This window comes from Indicator indicator, chromosome 10, assembly GCF_027791375.1.
Source record: "Indicator indicator isolate 239-I01 chromosome 10, UM_Iind_1.1, whole genome shotgun sequence".
Lineage (NCBI taxonomy): Eukaryota > Metazoa > Chordata > Aves > Piciformes > Indicatoridae > Indicator > Indicator indicator.
This window is the reverse complement of record NC_072019.1, coordinates 28,359,529-28,380,157: the sequence shown is the minus strand read 5'-3', so window position 1 is coordinate 28,380,157 and position 20,629 is coordinate 28,359,529. Positions and strand designations below refer to the sequence as shown.

Below are 20,629 nucleotides of genomic sequence, written 5' to 3'. Positions count from 1 at the left end.
GGAAAGCCTGCTCTTCTCCAGGCTTTCCTCCTCACAGAGATGGTCCAGGCCCCTCAGCATCTTTGTAGCCTCCTCTGGACTCTGTCCAGTAGTTCCCTGTGTCTCTTGAGCTGGGAAGCCCAGAACTGGACCCAGTACCCCAGCTTTGGTCTGTCTAGGACAGAGTATAGAGGGATGAGAAACTCCCAGATCTGCTGGCCCCACTCTTCTTCATGTGCCCCAGGAGACCATTGGCCACAAGATCAGACTGACTTAGAAGGAAGAAATTGCTTCCTGCTAAACATTTCTCTGCAGTTAGCAGCAGTGGGTGAGGAAGGATCTGTGGAACTTCATGGAGGTGACCAGCTCACCCCGTGGGCTTATGGCAAGGCTGGGTGACTCCCACAGCAAGCTTGCAGGCAGCACCCAGGTTGGTGCTGGCCCTGGGCTGGGTTAGAGGTGAAGTGCTGCAGCTTTCTCCCTTTAGCAAGAATTCTTAAAAAAGCATTGTGTGGTTGAGCCGTGAGAGGAGCCTTTCCTGCCCGAGGAAACGTCCAGCTGTGCGTGGGTCACATCGCCGCGGGAAGCCCTCCCCTGCTCTGCAGGACCATGAGGTTTAGAACATCTGTTCATAGAATCAGAGAGCAGTTGGGGTTGGAAGGACCTTAGAGATCATCTCATTCCTACCCCTCTGCCATGGGCAGGGACACCTCCCAGTAGAGTAGGTTTCTCATGGCCCCATCCAACCCAGCCTTGAACACCTCCAGGGAGGGGGCATCCACAACCTCCATGGGCAACCTGTTCCAGTGTCTCACCACCCTCACTGGGAAGGATTTCTTCCTAATCTCCAGTCTCAATCTCCCCTCTTCCAGCTCAAAGCCACTGCCCCTTGTCCTGTAACAAGAAGCCCCTGTAAGAAGTCTCTCCCCAGCTCTCCAGGAGTCCTCTTCAGGTACTGGGTCCATCTGAGTTTTTGATATGGGCACCAGCTTTCCTTGTGGGTTTGGTCCAGAGAGCAAACCAGAAGGGGCTGTGAAGAGAAGTCATCCTCAGTGACATTCAGTGTGATTTTGATGTCACTGAGACATCTGAGACTGACCTACCAAACTCCTGCTGCTTCAGCTAATCATAGGTTCAATCCTACTATAGTGTCAGTAATAGATCTGTAGATGGAATCATAGAATTGTTTGGGTTGGGAAAGATCTCCAAGATCATTTTGTCCAACCTTCAACCCAACACCACCATGGCCGTTAAACCATGTTCCCAAGTGCCATGTCCACACATTTCTTGAACACCTTCAGGGATGGTGACTCTACCACCTCCCTGGGCAGCCTGTTCCAGTGCCTGACCACTCTTGCAGCAAAGAAATTGTTCCTCATGTCCAACTTAATCCTTCCCCTGCACAGTTTTAGTCCGTTTCCTCCTATCCTATCACCTGATAGGGGACAGAAGGTGGTAGCATGGCACAGCCACCATCCTGCCCTGGGCCCCAGCCCCTTCCTCTTACCTCCCATTTCTATTTTCCTCGACCACCTCTCTGGGCAACCTTAACTAACTGTAATACCAAGGAGCTGTGAGGGAGAATCATCTGATCATCTAAGTTGCCTTCAAATAATTAAGTGGGGAGCTGCACATTTTGGTGGGGGAAACATCTCCAAGAGATACCTAAAGATGATAAAATGTGGGTTTCTTCCCCTTACAGCTCCCAGCCCCACGACAGCTGTTCTCTACACGTCGGCGAAGTGCATCGACATGAGGAGAAACCACCACAAAACCAAGTGGCTGATGCCCTGGGGGGACAACCCCTGCGAGAAGCTGAAGGACTTCGACGAGGCAGTGAGCAGGCAGATCGAAGCCAATGACATTGTCTTCTCTGTCCATGTTCCCCTCCCCCACAAGGAGATGAGCCCCTGGTTCCAGTTCATGCTTTTCATCATGCAGCTGGACATCGCCTTCAAGATGGACAATGACCTAAGTAAGTGTCAGGGTGTGAGAGCTGAAATCCCCCTCCCACCCCCACAGTAACCAGGCTGGCTCAGTCTGGAAGCGAATGCAAGCTGTATTTACAAGCAAATCTACAATCTGTGATGAAATGCAATGGCTGTGTACAAATACACACTAGTCACAACATTTACAAATATATACAATCAACAGAAAAGCACAACCAAGCTCCCTTTGCTTCCCCCAAGGGACCTCCCCTTCAGACCAGAAGGAATCCCCCCAGACTCCCCTGGCAGAAGGCAGAGAGTCAAGAAGCAGAGAGGCTGTTAGACTTAGCTCAGCAAGGTCAGTGTGTTATCTTCAGCCAGAAAAGAAGCAGCAGCAGCCAGACAGCCCAGCAAGCAAGTTGAGAACTCAGACTGCTCCAACTTTGTTTTGAGTAGAGATTCTTAAACATTTCAGTAAAACATCATCAGTAAATTTGCAGATGACACCAAACTGGGAGGCTGAGGGAGCTGGGGGTGTTTAGCCTGGAGAAGAGGAGGCTCAGGGGTGACCTCATTGCTGTCTACAACTACCTGAAGGGAGGTTGTAGCCAGGAGGGTGCTGCTCTCTTCTCCCAGGCAACCAGCACCCAACCAGCACCAGAACAAGAGGACACAGTCTCAAGCTGTGCCAGGGGAGGTTTAGGCTGGAGATGAGGAGAAAGTTCTTCACAGAGAGAGTGGTTGGCCATTGGAATGTGCTGCCCAGGGAGGTGGTGGAGTCACCATCCCTGGAGGTGTTCAAGAGGGGATTGGACGTGGCACTTGGTGCCATGGTTTAGATAGTCATGAGGTGTAGGGTGACAGGTTGGACTCGATGATCCTTGAGGTCTCTTCCAACCTTCTTGATTCTATGATTCTATGATTCTATGATTTCTCTCTCTGCAATGGAAGTGTTTAGAGCAATTATTATTTGCTTTCTTACACCCAATAGTGACTTATTCACATTCTTGCGCTTTCTCTGCTTGAACTTGGTGATGAAAAGTCAAAAAGACAGTTTGAAAACCATCACCGTGCCACAGCATGAGAGCTGAAATCCCCCTCCCACACCGACAACAACCAGGCTAGCTCAGTCTGCAAGCAAATGGGCTTGGGGCAGAGTGGCTGGGAACTGCCTGTTGGAAAAAAACCTGAGAGTGCTTGTTGACAGCAGCTGAAGATGAACCAGGATGTGCCCAGGTGGCCCAGAAGGCCACCAGCATCCTGGCCTGAATCAGAACTTCAAATCCTGGGTTCAGTATTGGGCTTCTCACTCCAAGGACATTGAGGGGCTGGAGCAGGTCCAGAGAAGGGCAACAAAGCTGGTGAAGGGTCTGGAGAACAGGGCTGGTGAGGAGCAGCTGAGGGAACTGGGGGTATTCAGCCTGGAGAAATAGAAGCTGAGGGTAGACCTTCTGGCTCTCTACAACTGCTTGAAAGGAGGCTGGAGTGAAGTAGGGGTTGGTCTCTTCTTCCAAGGAACAAGTGATAGGACAAGAAGAAATGGCCTCAGCTTGCCCCAGGGGAGGTTTAGGTTGGACATGAAGAACAATTTCTTTACCAAGAGGGTTGTCAAGGCCTGGCCCAGGCTGCCCAGGGCAGTGGTGGAGTCCCCATCCCTTGAGGGGTTTCAGAGCTGTGTTGATGTGGTGCTGAGGGCCATGGTTTAGTGGTGACCTGGCAGTGCTGGGCTAATGGTTGGACTCCATGAGCTTAAAGATCTCTTCCAACCAAAACAATTCTGTGATTCTATGGATTGGCATCTGGGAATACAAAGTCCCTGAGGAGTATGAAGTGAGAGCTGCATGGTGGTGGACATTAGATGATATCATGATGACATAACACTATGGAGGGACAAGTCTCATTTTTCAGTCTAAAAAAATCCTTTTTTCTCCTGTTTGTTTCCAGAAATGTTAATGAGTGAGAGCAGCTTCTGGTTTCTTTGTAGTTGGAAAGCTGTTGGTGTGCAGCTGTGTGACTGCAGGCTCCAAATTCATCCAGTTTTGGTTTCTTGGGTAGACTTTGGAATTTTAGAGAGTTGGTGAAGCATGGAAGTGAAGCCACAGTAGCTCCTGTGTCTTTTCTGTTTGCTTGCACGAGCCTCTCCCCAGCCAAGCTGTATTAGCCTGCAGCTGGCACACAGCCTTCTTCTGAAACAACTTCTCTATTTTTAGATTCTTGTCATACCAGTGAAGATGTCCTCTGCTGATATTGTCTTCAGAAGTGAGTCATGGAGATGATCCTGGGCATTGAATGCCTGGTAGGAAAATCCCAATGTGGAAAAACATATTGGTGGTGCTTGGGGTATGAGATGTACCAGGGAGTCCCTCATTGTGGGGAGGGTCATGGCTCTGCTCTGCTTTGGAGCACCTCATGGCCCTGTGAATGGACTGTCATCGAGTCATCAAAGCTGAGAACTCCAGCAGGAGGCTGTCTTCTCCTCCTAGGTCATCCTTAGATCCCAGTCTCCTCCTCTGGAGAGCTTCCAAACCCCCCTGGCCATTATGATCCTGGACAAGCTGCTGTGGGTGCCCCTGCTTTAGCAGGGAGGTGGGACTGGCTGATCCCCAGAGGTCCCTTCCAACCCCCACCATGCTGGGGTTCTGTGAACACACCATCATGTAAGCAGACCTCTCTTACCTCTCTAGGGTTTAGAATCAAATCCTGTGACACTGGTGAGGTTGGCACTCAGTGCTCAAGCTGCTAATACCACAGGGGGCTTACCAGGCTCCCAGTTTTCTAGACATCATCTATAAGGTCTTTGAAGGCAAAGCTGATCTGGGAATGACACGAGGAGGTGCTCTGACGTGGTCCTTGTGAGATGAAGCTTCCTCATGGGCATGGGCAGCTTCATCTCTTGGTGCTGAATAGGGCAAACATTTCTACTTATTTATTTCTACCTTTTATTGTTGGGAAATTCTGGAGAATACTGATGTGTGGAGAAACCAAAGAATTGCTCTCCTCAAACATGTTAGTATCTGAGATGCTGAGACCAGGTTTTTTTCTCCTCCTTCCTTGCATGAATAATTCTGCCTCAGCCTTGAATAATTCCAAGCCTCTGCTTGCTCTCATCACTTCCAGAAGGGAAAACTGGTTCGACTGTCAGGCTGCTTTTTGATGTTAAATAACATCACTGTTTTTCTACTAACAGCACCTTGCTTTGATCTCCAAGCCAAGCTTGGTGGAACATCAGCTGCTGCTTCTCTCCTCCTTCCCCTCATGCACATCTGCCTGCCCAGGCACGTTGCCTGTCCTTAGCACTTGGAGGACTTCAGGAGTGTTGATGCTAGGCAGGAAAAACACACAGACCCCCAACATTTTCTATTCACCACCTGACATTTTGGTGTTAATGGCATAAGTCAGGAATCGTCTTAACATGACAGAATCCCAGCACGGTGGGGCATGGAAGGGGCCTCTGGAGATCATCCAGTCCAACCCCCCTGCTAAAGCAGGGCACCCACAGCAGCTTGCCCAGGATCACAATTGCCAGGGGAGTTTGGAAGCTTTCCAGACAAGGAGACTACACAACCTCTCTGGGCAGCCTGCTCCAGAGCTTCAAGCATCCTCACAACAATGAATTCTCTCCTCCTGTTGAGGTGGAACCTCCTGGGTTCCAGTTTGTGCCCACTGCCCCTTGTCCTGTCCCTGGGCACCACTGAGAAGAGTCTGGCTCCATCCTCTTGCCTCCCATAGGTCCTTCAGCTCTTGCTGAGCATCAGATCCCCTTCTGCAGGCTCACCAGCCCCAGGGCTCTCAGCCTTTCTTCCTCACAGGGATGTCCAGGCCCCTCAAAATCTTTGGAGCCTCCATTGGACTCTCTCCAGCAGTTCCCTGTCTCTCTTGAACTGGGGAGCCCAGAACTGGACCCAGTATCCCAGCTGTATCCTCACCAGAGCAGAGTATTTTATCGTGATGGCTTTAAAGGGTCTCTGTATGCAGCTGTGTTCTACTGGGAGCTGTCACCTCCATGCAGAGACTGATGAACACCGAGGGACACTCTAACCCCTTGCATTGGAGAAGCACTGCATGGTTTATCTTCTGCCTTCTGCTTTTCATACTCCATGGCAGCAGCAACATTTGCCTTGCAAAGATGAAATACCAAAAGCTGTTGCTGTTGGCTCTCATCCCAAACATTCCAGTTGGTTTTATGGCTTCTGAAATGAAGTCTCCACTTCTCTTTAGCTGGGCCAAGCTTTAACCTTCTGATGCCATTGATCTGTTTTGCTGGTCTTCTAAATAGCAGCTCCGAGATGGCAAATTCATGTTTGATGGAAACCTCACTGATGGCTGCTGGAGAGAGGAGCTCTGGGTATCAATCTGGATGGTGGAGAACATGTGTGGATAGAAAAGAAAAACAACTCAGAAGAATCTTGATGGATCCACATCAGATGCATAAAGGAGCCACCTCCAAACACTGTATAAATAGCAAGTCCAAACCACAGCTGCCATGCCCACTCCTTCCCACTGCTTTGGGTGAGTGTGCCCCACCACATCTGCCCAACACAAATACAGCTGAGGATCTTCCAACACTGCTTGAAAGACTCCTGCTTCTTGGAGACATGAAGCAGTCTCCCTGCAGATTTATGAAGACCAAATAGTTATTTTTTCTTGTGGAGCTGGACTTCAAAGCTCATCAAGTCTGGAAATGTCTGCACATGAGCTGCTTGCTGGGAGAGCAGGCAGCTCTGCTTGATACAGAGGCTCTGTGAGAAGCTCTGGGTGTTGACACCATGTACACCTTCCACATCCTCACAGGACAGAAGAACTCTGGTGTCTGCTTCTTCAGTGACACAGCCCTCACGGATGATACAACACTGGGTGGAGTGGCTGACACCTCACCATGCTGCCATTCAGCCAGATTTGGCCAGGCTGGAGAGTTGGGCAGAGGAGAACCTCGTCAAGTTCAACCAGGGCAAGTGTAGGATCCTGCACCTGGGGAGGAACAACCCCCTGCAGTAGTACAGGTGAGGGGTGACCTGCTGGGAAGCAGCTCCATGGAGATGGACCTGGGTGTGCTGGTGGACAAGCTCACCATGAGAAAGCAATGTGCCCTTGCGGCCAAGAAGGCCAGTGGCATCCTGGGGTGCATAAGGAAGAGTGTGGCCAGCAGGTCAAGGGAGGTTCTCCTGCTCCTCTGCTCTGTTCTGGTGAGGCCACAGTGGGAGTACTGGATCCCTTTTCTGGGCTCCCCAGTTCAAGAGAGACAGGGAACTACTGGAGAGAGTTCAGGGGAGACTCCAAAGATGCTGAGGGCCCTGGAGCATCTCTGTGAGGAGGAAAGGCTGAGAGCCCTGGGGCTGGTGAGCCTGCAGAAGAGCAGCCCCAGAGGGGAGCTGAGCAATGCTCAGCAAGAGCTGAAGTCTCGGGGCAAGAACCCAGGAGGTTCCATCTGAACAGGAGGAGAAACTTGTTTCGTGTGAGGGTGCTGGAGCCCTGGAGCAGAGTCTTCTTCTGTGGAGAGCTTCCAAACCCAGCTGGGCATTGTGATGCTGGGCAAGCTGCTGTGGGTGCCCCTGATTTAGTAGGGAGGTTGGTCTGGATGATCCCCAGATAGTCCTTTCCAACCTCTATCATGCTGGGGTTTTGTGAATGTCTGTGTGGCAGCTTGGATCTGCAGAGGCATTGCTGATCTCCTGAGCTCAGGAGTGTGAGTGTTTAGGAAGGAGATCATGGTACTTCAGCACTGGCACAACAAGTGATTCTGTAGCCATCTTCTAACATTTCTCTGTGGTGGTTGGTTCTGTGGGCATCTTTCAATGATTTTGCAGCAGCTGCAGCTCTCAGAGGTTGGTGATCTCTAAACAGAGGCCAGGTTGTAGCGTGCAGATGCTTGTCTCAGGATGTGTTCCTCGTTCAGAGCCTTCTCTTGGATCTGTGCCTTGTACATCTGGCAGGGCTGGTATGGACTTGCCTCAGGTTTTTAAAGTGTGTTTGTGTTGCCACTCGGCAGGCTTCAGCTCCAACTCAGCTTCATCAAGTCTTGTGAGGAGCAGCTGAGGGAACTGAGGTTTAGTCTGGAGAAAAGGAGGCTGAGGGGAGACCTCCTGGCTCTCTACAACTCCCTGAAAGGAGGTTGGAGCCAGGTGGGGGTTGGTCTCCTGCCAAGGAACAAGTGATAGGACAAGAGGAAGTGGCCTCATGTTGGCCCAGGAGAGATTTAGGTTAGACATGAGGAACAGTTTCTTCCCCTTGAAGGTTGTCAAGGCCTGACCCAGGCTGCCCAGGGCAGTGGTGGTGTTCCTATCCCTGTAGTGGTTTCAAAGCCAGGGAGATGTGGTGCTGAGGGACTTGATTCAGTGGTGACCTGGCAGTGCTGGGCTAATGGTTGGACTCCATGATCTTGGAGATGTCTTCCAGTCAAAATGATTCTATGATTCTTTGAGTAAACAACACTCTTGACCCACAGCTGTACCATAAGCTGTAAGTCATGATGGGCTGGAAGGAAGTCAAACCTTTACGACCAGTAAAAATTCTTTCTTCTCCACTGAAGATCAAATAAACATTTGGGGAAAACAAAACAAAACAAAACAAAAAAAAGCCATTTGGTCTGCTTTGTTTGGATAGCAAACATTCTCCTCCATAGCTATGTGCCTCTCTGAGGTCCTCTCCACAGCAAGAGGCTCTCCCACCCCTCTGATATTCTACTATCTGTCTCTTACCAAGCTTGCTGTGTCCTTTGCTCTTGCAGAAGAGAATGCAGAGATCACTCTGGACGTGTCGCTGGCGTACCGTGATGACGTGCTGGATGAGTGGCAAGAAATGACACATGCCATCGAGATCAGGAAGCTCAAGTGTACCTTTGGCTCACCAAAAGTAAGGTGGTTTTATAATGCTGGAGGTGTGGGAGAGTGGTGGGGTTTGCCCTCTTCCTTTCAGGCATGGGAGCCGGTTGCCCAGGGAGGTGGTGGAGTCACCATCCCTGGAAGTGTTCAGGAAAAGTGTGGCCATGGCACTGTGGGACACAGTTTAATGGCTGTGGTGGTGTTGGGTTGATGGTTGGACTTGATGAACTTAGATGTTTCTTCCAACCCAAACAATTCTATGGTTCTTTCATGGTGCATCATAGGATATTAGGGGTTCGAAGGGACCTTCAAAGATCATCAAGTCCAAGCCCCCTGCCAGAGCAGGACCATAGAATCTAGCTTCCCTACCCAGAGTACTGTGTCCACATATGGGGCCCTCAAAACAAGAGAGACATGGGCCTGTTAGACTGAGTCCAAAGCAAGCCACAAAGATGATCAGAGGGCTGGAGAACCTCCTCTTTGGGGACAGGCTGTGAGAGTTGGGGCTGTTCAGCCTGGAGAAGAGAAGGCTGCAGGGAGACCTTAAAGCAGTATTTCAGTATCTGAGGGAATCTACAGGAAGGCTGGGAAGGGACTGTTTAGAAGGGCCTCTGGTGATAGGACAAGGGGCAGTGGTGTGAAACTAGAGCAGGGTGGATTTAGGTTGGACATCAGGAGGAAGTTCTGCACAATGAGACTGATGAAACACTGGAACAGGTTGCCCAGGGATGTGGTTGAAGCTCTGTCCCTGGAGACATCCAAGACCAAACTCAGTGTGGCCCTGGGCAGCCTGATCTAGCTGGGGGTGTCCCTGCTGCCTGCAGTGGGGTTGGCCAAGATGACCTCGGGCAGAGGAGAACCAGGCTTCATCCAGCCTGGTTGAGGTGGATGAGGCCGGGTTGAAGGCAGGGCTGAGCTCCACGCTGCTGCTGTGTGTCCTTTCCCTAGACAGTGGAGTCTGAAGGCCGTCACTACGACTGCGACTTCCTGCCCTTCATGGAGATCGGCAGCGTGGCCCACAAGTACTACCTCATCAACATCCGCCTGCCCGTCAACGAGAGGAAGGGCGTCAATGTGGGCATCGGCGAGATCAAGGACATCCGCCTCGTGGTGAGTGCCCGCCTGCCTCTGACCCTGGCACAGCTCCTGCCTTCCTCCCCTCCTTCAGCGTCCTGCTCTTCCTCGCTGCTAACTCCTGCCTGCAAATGCGGCTTTCCTCCTTCCGGAGTGATGCTCTCCTGGACAGACTGGAACAGGTTGTGGATGCCTCCTCCCTGTAGGTGTTCAAGGTCAGGTTGGACAGACTGAAAGAGCTGGGGCTGTGCAGTCTGGAGAAGAGAAGGCTTCCAGGAGACCTTATTGTCACCTTCCAGTATCTTAAGGGGGCCTACAAGAAAGCTGGGGAGGGACTTTTTAGGGTGTCAGGGAGTGATAGGAGTAGGGGGAATGGAGCAAAACTAGAAGTGGGTAGATTCAGATTGGATGTTAGGAAGAAGTTTTACACCATGAGGGTGGTAAGACACTGGAACAGGTTGCCCAGGGAGGTGGTGGAAGCCTCATCCCTGGAGGTTTTTGCAGTCAGGCTGGATGTGGCTCTGAGCAACCTGCTGTAGTGTGAGGTGTCCCTGCCCATGGCAGGGAGGTTGGAACTGGCTGAGCCTTGAGGTCCCTTCCAACTCTAACAATGCTGTGATTCTAGGATGAGGCCTTGAGCAACCAAGTCTAGGTGAGAGGTGTCCCTGTGCCCATGGCAGGGAGGTTGGAGTAGATGGTCTCTAAGGTCCTTCCAACTGAAGCCATTTTATGATTTTTGTAACTGCTCTCCTCTGAGGAGCTCTCACCAAGCTTTGACCAGTGCCACCCTCTGACCACCTCCAGAGCTGGGCTCTTCCCACAGCTCCCAAGAGCTCTTCTCTGTCATTTTCTCCCTGCTGCAGTCTTGCTTGATGAAGAGTCCTCTACCTGACTAAGCCCTAAGGAGGAGCAGAACAGCAGGGTTCAGAGGAGACCTGCTCTGTTGATTATGGCCATGCAGATGTCTGAGATGGCTGGCTGCTTTCCTTACTCCTGCCCTCCCTTACTGCTTGGTGGCCATGGTTGCTCCCAGCTGGAAAGCCTCCCAGCAGTGTCCTGTCTCTCAGCAGCAGCAGCTGGCCGCGGTGGCCGCAGACGGTGGTGGGAGGGCGCGTGTCTGGACAGATGCCTTCATCCGCCTGATGACTTTCCCACCAGCGGTGACTTGGCTTCAGGAGTATCTTGTTACTTGTCTGGGAGCAATTCCACCCAGCTTTTTCCATGCTGGGGCAGAGTGCCCCTGCCTTGGCTCCTCTCCACCTCGCTGCTCTGTGTGTTGGGCTTTGTTTGCTGGCCTTTGGGAGCCTGCTTGGATGCTATGTGCACGCCACGTCGGGCAAACTGTGTCTTGGGAGGAGAGCTTGCGCCTAGGCGCGGATCCTGTCTGTCCCGTAAGGAGAGGCGTGGAGCGAGGATCTTCCACCCTGCCCTGCTCTTCAGTTGCACCTTGCTTTTCCGTAGGGCATCCATCAAAACGGTGGCTTCACGAAAGTGTGGTTTGCCATGAAGACCTTCCTCACCCCCAGCATTCTAATCATCATGATCTGGTACTGGAGACGGATCACGCTGATGACACGACCTCCTGTCCTGCTGGAGAAGTGAGTAGGGGCTCGCCTGCGCTGCCAGAGGGGACCCTCCAGCAAGAGGGTCTTGACTTGGATCAGGGTCCTCTTGCTTTTGAGGGTCACCTTATATTTTAGGTCTTTCTTAGATCACAGGTTGCCCAGAGGTGTGGTTGAGGCCCTATCCCTGGAGTCACTGAATGTCAGACTGGATGGGGCTCCGAGCAACTTGCTGTAGTTGGAGGTGTCCCTGCTCACTGCAGGGTGGTTGGACAAGATGACCTTTGATGGTCCTTTCCAACTTAATGCATTCTGTGAGGTGGTCACTGCTCATGGGCAGAGCCCACGCTTGAGGAGACAGGGAGGGTCTTTTCTGTGTCCCATCCTTCTGTACTGGGAGCAGGACACCTCTCTAGCTTCTCTTTCCTATTTATCCATAGCTGCTTATAAAGACTTGGCCCCAGAAGCGTTAGATTTAGACTGGATTTAGACTTTACAGTGAGGGTGGTGAAACACTGGAGCAGGTTGCCCAGGGAGGTTGTGGATGCCCCCTCCTGGAGATGTTCTCAGGGCTAGGTTGGATGAAGCCTTGAGTAACCTGGTCTAGTGGAAGGTATCTCTGCCCATGGCAGGGGGGTTGGGACTAGGGCATCTTTAAGATCCCTTCCAACCCAAACCATTCTGTGGATCTGTGAAGGTTTGCTGTCAGGAGGTGACACCCTATCACCACTGCCCCAGCAGCACCAGATTTTTCTTCTGTTGCTCTTCATGCACAGCTTTGGCTTCTGGGGCTCTTCAAACTGGCAAGAGATGGTGTTTCTGCCTCTCCAGGGTCATCTTTGCTCTGGGGATTTCCATGACGTTCATTAACATCCCCGTGGAGTGGTTTTCCATTGGGTTTGACTGGACTTGGATGTTGCTCTTTGGAGACATTCGACAAGGCATCTTCTATGCCATGCTCCTGTCCTTTTGGATCATCTTCTGTGGAGAGCACATGATGGTGGGTACCACACAGAGGAGAACAGAAATAGGCCCTTGTGGCCAAGAAGGCCACTGGTATCCTGGGGTACATGAGAAGAGCATGACCAGCAGGCTGAGGGAGGTTCTTCCCCTCTACACTGCCATGGTGAGGCCATATCTGGAGTATTGTGTCCAGTTCTGGGCTCCCCAGTTCAAAAGGGACAGGAATATACTAGAGAGTGTCCAAGGAAGGCTGTGAGGATGGTGAAGGGACTGGAACATTTGTCTGATGAGGAAAGGCTGCGAGACCTGGGGCTGTTTAATAAGATCTCCTCTCAGTCTTCTCTCCAGGCTAACATTTATAAATCTCTGAAGGGTGGGTGTCAAGAAGGAGGTGCCAGTTCCCTTCAGTGGTGTCCTGTAGTAGGACAAGGGGCAGTGGATGCAATCTGGAACCCAGGAGGTTCCACCTCAACAATAGGAAAAACTTCTTTGTTGTGAGGGCGCTGGAGCCCTGGAGCAGACTGCTTGGAGAGTTTGTGGAGTCTCCTTCTCTGGAGACTTTCAAGACCCACCTGGATGCATTCCTGTGTGACCTGCCCTAGGTGATCCTGCCTTGGCAGGGGGTTGGACTGGGTGATCTCCAGAGGTCCCTTCCAACCACTACCATTCTGTGATTGGAACTTGCTTTTCCTTTTTCTCCTCCTCCTCATTAGGACCAGAATGAGCGGAATCGCCTCTCTGGGTATTGGAAACAGGTTGGACCCATAGCTGTTGGCTCCTTCTGCCTCTTCATCTTTGACATGTGTGAGAGGTAGGTGCAGGGCTGCTCTCCTGTGCAGCAAGCAGTGGCTTCCAGCTGACCTGCAGCAGGGAGCAGCCCTTAAACCCCCATAGCTGGATGCACCTCCATCTCCAACCCATTCACTCAAACACAGCTTGGCACTTTGATCCCAGTGGCAGCACTTTGTTTTCTGTTCTCTTTGCAGGGGAGTGCAGCTGAAGAATCCCTTCTACAGCATCTGGACCACTGAAGTTGGCACAGAGCTGGCTGTATCCTTCCACCTGGCTTGGGGGAGGCTCTTGGCCTGTGTTGATAAGACAGGGAGATGTTCTCATCCTGCCAGATACCTTCATGTTGTGGGGAAATCCTCCTGCTGTGGGCAGACTCAGGTCTATCATGTGATGCTCAAGTGCTGTGGAGATGCTGGTGTCATTTGGAAGAAGCAATCCTGGCAGGCTTGGTGCTGGGCACTGCCAGGGACTGGTGCTGTGCTTGGGGCAGTCACTGGAATCCCAGAATCCCAGCATGGTGAGGTTTGGAAGGGACCTCTGGAGATCATCCAGTCCAACCCCTCTGCTAAAGCAGGGGCACCCACAGCAGCTTGCCCAGGATCACAGTGGCCAGCTGGGTTGGAAGCTCTCCAGAGAAGAGAGAACTGAACCTCCCTGCAAGGTGTCAGATTTGGGGAGAAAACCAGGGCATTTAGCTCCTGGGTGTCACCATGCTGCTGTTCCAGTAACACCTGCTCTGCTTCCACCCAGCCCCAGCTCTGATGGCATCTGCTCTGGGGCCTTGGTTTCTTGCTGTTATCCATGCAGGTGCTGCTGGGGCATTTCCATGACTTGCTCCTTCAGGTCCCACTGGAAGGGCTCCCTCCCACTGTCATTAATCTTGATTATTGGGCTGAGATTAATTAAATTAAACCCCATCCTGTGGCATCCAGCCCTCTGGCAGGAACCTCTCTGGAGATCATGGGGCAGCAGCTTCCCAAAGCTCTACAGGTCTTGACCAGGAAGTTCTTTGAGTGGGCTTTGCCTTCCATTCTGATCTTTGGGATGGAATTACAAGAGGTGAATCACCTGGAAAACCTTTGCTTTTACTCCTGTTGACCTCACACCATCTTCCCTTGACCTTCACTGCTCAGATGGCCTTTATCATAGTTGCAGGAATCTGCTTGTGCCTCTATTTCCTCTTCCTGTGTTTTATGGTCTTCCAAGTGTTCAGAAACATCAGTGGAAAGCAGTCAAGCCTGCCAGCCATGAGCAAAGCTCGTCGCCTTCACTACGAGGTAATGTCCCTCCTTGTCCTACAGGCTCTCCATCTCTAGAGTGCTTTTTTGACCTTAAAAGTCTCTATCCATATAGAACTGAAGTGGAAGATCTGACCTTTATTGGCTTTCTTGTGTGCTCAAATCCCCCAGTTGCCTTTATTACACAATCCCAGCATGGTGGGGCATGGAAAGAACCTCTGGAGACTCCACTTCTCTGGGCAGGCAGAGGCATTTGCACCAAAATCCCAAAAATAGGTTAAAAAAAACCCCAAAACACACAAAAATAAAACAGACCCAAAGCCAATTTGTAGGTGGAAATGTCAAACTGGTGAAAGCAAGCATGGTTTGCAGTCAGACCTCCCAACCTTGGGTGATCCCCAGCCTGAGGTTGTCTGATCATCGCATTCCTCTCTAATAGTCCCATGGGTGAGAATTGCTGCAGGCTCCCTCCAGACGGAGCGTGGAGGTGAGGATGAGTCTGCTACAGACCCATTCCCCATGCTGGAGAAACTCATCCTGCCAAGCCATAGGAGCTCACCACAAGATGTTTGTTCTCCAAAAGCTGTGAGCCATCAAGCTAGTGAAACAAACCCACAGCTCACACTTCCTTTTCCATGTTAGCTCCTGGTCAATTGGTCACCAGAGGAAGTGGAATGGAAGGGAAGGGTAGAGCTGTCCAGACATGCAGCCCACAGACCCATTCCCCACGCTGGAGAAACATCAACCCATCCATGAAAGCTCACCACAAGATGTTTGTTCTCCAAAAGCTGTGAGCTATCAAGCTGGTGAAACAAACCCACAGCTCACACCTCCTCTTCCACATTAACTCCTGGTCAATTGGTCACCAGAGGAAGTGGAATGGAGGGGAAATTGGTCACCAGAGGAAGGGGAATGGAAGGGCAGAGCTGTCCAGACATGCACAGCCTGCTCAGAGCATCCTGGAGGAATGCAGACGTGTGGGGAGTGGAGAATATGGGTTGTCCTGAGGAGTGGGTGGAGGTTGTTTTGCTTTGGGGTTTTGTGGGTTGGACCTTTTTTGTTTTGGTTTTTTTCTTTTTTTTCTTCTTTGCATTTTGTTTTGGTTTTTTTACCCTTGTAGATGCTAAACCCAAAAATGGGTGTCTGTGGGTGCTGTTCCTGTGAGCAGTGACATTTTTCTCTGAACAGGGGCTGATCTTCAGGTTCAAGTTCCTGATGCTCATTACCCTGGCGTGCGCAGCCATGACAGTCATCTTCTTCATCGTGAGCCAGGTGAGGGGGGAAGCTTGGCTGTCTGGGACAACACCCCCTCTGATCATGACAGCATGGACAGCAGCCCTCTGCAGATGGACCTGGGGTGCAGGTGGCTGAAAAGCTGGACATGAGCTGGCACCGAGTGCTGCCAGCCCAGAGCCAGCCCTGTCCTGGGCTGATCCCCAGCAGCAGGGGCAGGGAGGGGATTCTGCCCCTCTGCTGCACTCTGCTGAGACCCCACCTGCAGTGCTGGGGTCAGCTCTGGAGTCCTCAGCACAGCAGAGACATGGAGCTGTTGGAATGGGTCCAGAGGAGGCCACAGCAATGCTGGGAGGGCTGGAAGCCCTCTGCTGGGAGGTGAGGCTGAGAGAGTAGGGGTTGTTCAGGCTGGAGAAGAGAAGGCTCCAGGGAGAGCTTCTGGTGGCCTTTCAGTGCTTCAAGAGGCTGATCAGAAATCTAGGGACAGAGTTTTGAGCAGGGCCTGTTGTGACAGGGCAAGGGGTGATGGTTTGAACTAAAAAAGGGAGATTCAGACTGGAGAGAAGGGAGAAACATTTGACATTGAGGGTGGTGACAGCCTGGCTTTGGTTGCCCAGAGAGGTGGTGGCTACCCCATTCCTGGAACCATTGCAGCTCAGGTTGTTTGAAGCTCTGGACAACCTGCTCCAGTTGCAGCTGTCCCTGTTGACTGCAGGGGAGTTGGACTGGATGACCTTTGAAGGTCCCTTCCCACCAAACCCATTCCATGATGCCCTAGCCACCAGCAACATGGCTCACTTGGCTGTCAGAAGCAGGTCTAGTGCTAAGCTGCTGCTCAAGAAGCTGTTTTCATCTGTCTTTGAAACTCTGCTGTAAATGACTCTGCCTGAAGCTTTCACAAAGGCCTTTGGCTCACGGAGAGGTTTGGGGCTGCAGTGTTTGAAGCATCAGCCAATGTGGTTTAGTCACTTCTGAGAACTCAGCAGGAGAAGAAAACACTTCTGCTTGCATTGAAAGGATCCAGTGGCTTTGTGTGGCCACAGAGAAACAGCACAACTGAACCTTCCTGGCCTGGCTTTGCAGCCTGGCTGCTTCCAACAGTGTCTGGCCTTCTTTATTCCAAGTTGTGATGTGGCCTCTGCACAAGTCAGCTTCTAATGCTCCTTAATCTACTTCAGTGGTTGGCTCCAAGGGATTTTTCAGCTTGCATCTGTTTCATAGATGTCAGTGTGCCCTCATGGCCAAGAAGGCCAGTGGTCTCCTGGGGTGCATAAAGAAAAGCTTGGCCAGCAGGTTGAAGGAGGTTCTCCTCCCCTTCTCCTCTGCCCTGGTGAGGCTGCACATGTAGTCCTGGGTCCAGTTCTGGGCTCCCCAGCTCAAGAGACACAGGGAACTGCTGAAGAGAGTCCAGGGGCATAATGCTGAAGGGCCTGGACCATCTCTGTGAGGAAGAAATGCTGAGAGCCCTGGGGCTGGTGAGCCTGCAGAAGAGCAGCCCCAGAGGGGAGCTGAGCAGTGCTCAGCAAGAGCTGAAGGACCTGTGGGGAGCAAGAGGGTGGGGCCAGACTCTTCTCAGTGGTGCCCACTGAAAGCAAACTGGGGACAGACTTCTTAGCAGGACCTGTTTTGAGACAGCAAGGGATGGTGGGTTCAAACTAGAGCAGAGCAGATTTAGATTGGAAATCAGGATGAAGCTCTTCACTATGGGGGGGGTGAGACACTAGAACAGGTTGCCCAAGGAGGTGGTGGAGGCCCCATCCCTGGAGCCGTTCAAGCTCAGGCTTGATGGGGCTCTGAGCAACCTGATTGAGTTGGGGATGTCCTTGCTTAACTGCAGGGGAGTTGGCCTGGGTGACCTTTATAGGTGCCTTCCAACCCAAAGCAGTCTGTGATTCAATCTCTTCCTAAATCTTGACAGCTCCTCAGGGGCTGCTGCTGTCAGCCCAGGCCCCCTCCTCTGCCAGCAGCACGTGAGCTCCTCACGTTATTCATGCAGCTTCCCCTGCTCTGAAAGCTCTATTTATAGTAGCCTGATGGTTTCAGCCCTGCCTCCTGGTCTCCTAGGAGCTGCTCTTTGTGGTGGCAATCTTGGCTCAGCTCATCCCTTACAGCAGGTGGGATGTGAGGGGGTTTGTCACGTTCCAGGCTGACAAATCAGAGTCACGGAAATCCTCAGGGAATTCTTTTGTTGGGACTGGTTGGTATTTTTTTTTCCTGCAGATTGAGGCTCAGGAGGAGAATCCCAGCCTGACTTAGAGTCATAGAGTCATGGAATCAGTCAGGGTTGGAAGGGACCACAAGGATCATCCAAGTTCCAACCCCCCTGCCATGGCCAGGGACACCTCACACTACAGCAGCCTGGCCAGAGCCTCATCCAGCCTGGCTGCAAACACCTCCAGGGATGGGGCCTCAACCACCTCCCTGCACAACCCATTCCAGGCTCTCACCACTCTCCTGGGGAAGAACTTCTTCCTCACCTCCAGCCTGAATCTCCCCACTTCCAGCTTGATTCCATTCCCCCTGGACTGGATGTGACACTTCCCCCTGTGTCTGTTTGCTGCTGGGCAGGTGACAGAAGGCCACTGGAAGTGGGGGGACGTGACGATCCAAGTGAACAGCGCCTTCTTCACTGGCATCTACGGCATGTGGAACCTCTACGTCTTCGCCTTGATGTTCCTCTATGCACCCTCACACAAGAATTATGGTGATGACCAGTCCAATGGTAAGTGCCCCTGAAGGTTGGCATGGGAAGGGAGGGTGATGCAAAGTGGGTGATACCTTCTGTGCATGCTCTCTGTTTGGCCAAAGTGCTGCACGTTTGCTACTGTGAAATGTTCCACAAATGCTAGCTTGGTTTTCCTTGAAGGTGTTTTAATGGAAGAGAAGGAGGGAGGTATGGCACTGAGGGTAGTGAGACATTGGTCCAGGTTGCCCAGAAAGGCAGAATGAGAAATGCTGAAAGAGACCTCTGTAGGTCATCTAGTCCAAGTTCCCTCCAAGAGTGTAGATCACAGAATTTCAGGGGCTGGAAGGGACCTCGAAAGCTCATCCAGTCCAACCCCCTGCCAGAGCAGGATCACCTACACCAGGTTACACAGGAATACATCCAGGTGAGTTTTGAGTATCTCCAGAGAGGGAGACTCCACAACCTCCCTGGGCAGCCTGTTCCAGTACTCCTCACTGAAAAGATTTTTCCTCATATTTACATGAAACTTCCACCCATTTCCCCTTGTCCTGTCATTGGGCATCACGGAGAAGAGCCTGGCTCCATCCCCTTGGCACTCACCCTTTACACATTTATAAACATTGATGAGATGCATAGTCATAGAATGCATTGGGCTGGAAGGGACCATCAAAGATGATCTTGTCCAAGCCCCCTGCAGTGAGCAGGGACAGCTCCAGCTAGATAAGGTTGCTCAGAGCCCCATCGAGTTTGAGATGGAATGTCTCCAGGGATGGGGCCTCAATTCTGAGCAACCCATTCCAGTGTCTCACCAGGAAAACTTCCAGTTTTCACTAGTGAAAAACTTCCTCCTGATGTGCCACCTAAATCTGCCCTGCTCCAGTCTCAAACCATTGAAGACCATAGCTCAGGTAGCTCCTGAGAGCTTGGAGGGCACAATGTGGATCTTTAGCTTTCTGCTTATTGTCAGACACCTCACTGTGAGACCAGGCTGACAATGACTTTGTATCTCAGGTGACCTGGGTGTGAACAGTGGGGAAGAACTTCAGCTCACCACCACCATCACCCACGTGGATGGACCCACAGAGGTTTACAAGCTGGCTCGGAAGGAGGCTCAGGAGTAAGGCTGAGGTACCCTCAGCTGGCACCCAGACTGGGCTGGAGAACAGAGGACAGCACAGTGCCCTCGGGCGAGGAGGCCTCTCCGACCTCACTTGCTTCTGGAGCACCCCATCCCGTGGTGGGGGACACCAAACAGTGTCACCTAGCAGAACATTTGTAACCTCTTTGATATGGTGTAGTTATTTCAAGGGGGGGAGGGGGGAGGGCTCTATTGTGTTACACTCCAGCACGTACAAGCCTGCAGGGAGAGCATTAAGGTTGCAAAGTCGTGCAGTCAGGAAGGGACAGAGATGCCCTTGGGTGGCTTTGATTTGGCTCCTGTGTGCCTGTGCATAAAGGGGGTGCCTGGGGAGCTCGGTTGAGGAGCACCATGTTCAGTGTTGAAGGGCTGGGTGGTTTTTTTTTTTTCTCAAGTGTAGCCTTAAGGTGTTGGTTGAGGGGAAAGCTAAAGCCTTGCCATAAAAATACTGAATTCTACCATCTGTGATGGTATGGAACCTTGCTTGAGGTCTTCAGTAGAGCCCTGCAGCTCCACAGTGAACCTCTGTCACTTGCTGAGTAGAAGCAGCAAGATGCCTCCTCAGTAGGCTTTTCTTAATACAGGGGAGTGTACAAACTAGATACCTGAGGAGAAAAGAGTGCTCCTGTCCTGAGTTCCCAGAGAACACCAGTCCCACCACCAGCTTCTGCCTGGTCTTAGCCCTCTTGGCTTCCTTGATTTTTTTTTTTTTGTTTGTTTGTTTGTTTAGTTTTTTTGTTGTCGTCTTCCTCTATTTTACCTTTTTTGTTACAGCTCTCTCATTTTTATGCTGCTCATGTGCCTTGAGGAGAAGAGAGAGGCCATGGGAGGGATGATGTCTTCTTGCTTCTCCTGCCTGTGAGCCGGGCAGAGGGCACCAGGCTGTCCTGCCAGGGTGGAGCACACTTGGCAGAGCTGGATTCTTCCAGGGGATTATTGGACCTGACAAAAATCCACTTGTCACATACAGAGCAGAAGGAGGTGATGAGGTCACTCACCCCAATGCCATGCCTTGCTGGGAGACTGGGAATGGGAACTGGTGTGGAGTGGAGGTGTAAATTGGTCTGTGCTGGCAGCCAATTAAGTCTTAATGGTGTGTGTGGGAAGAAGGGTGGCCAAGGAGGATCTGTGCTCCTCTCTGGAGGATCCAGAGAAACCTCATCACCTGCAGCTGTTAAATATCTGTGTCAACTGCTAATAAAATGTAACTCAACCTCC

General features: G+C 51.7%; 1 protein-coding gene across 2 annotated transcripts in view; it reads left to right on the top strand.

The window, feature by feature from the left end:
* The window catches only part of WLS (Wnt ligand secretion mediator), a 37,896-nt gene extending 18,502 nt beyond the window's left edge, over positions 1-19,394 (top strand). The window contains exons 2-12 of one of the 2 annotated variants that reach the window (XM_054384339.1): positions 1,682-1,954; positions 8,632-8,756; positions 9,674-9,835; positions 11,261-11,397; positions 12,193-12,361; positions 13,038-13,135; positions 13,311-13,374; positions 14,250-14,393; positions 15,543-15,626; positions 18,156-18,309; positions 19,285-19,394. In XM_054384339.1, the coding sequence (XP_054240314.1) occupies positions 1,682-1,954; positions 8,632-8,756; positions 9,674-9,835; positions 11,261-11,397; positions 12,193-12,361; positions 13,038-13,135; positions 13,311-13,374; positions 14,250-14,393; positions 15,543-15,626; positions 18,156-18,309; positions 19,285-19,394 (1,520 nt within the window). The remainder of the gene's footprint in view (positions 1-1,681; positions 1,955-8,631; positions 8,757-9,673; positions 9,836-11,260; positions 11,398-12,192; positions 12,362-13,037; positions 13,136-13,310; positions 13,375-14,249; positions 14,394-15,542; positions 15,627-18,155; positions 18,310-19,284) is intronic. The other variant, XM_054384340.1, reaches the window with a different exon arrangement.
* The last annotated feature ends 1,235 nt before the right edge of the window (positions 19,395-20,629 follow it).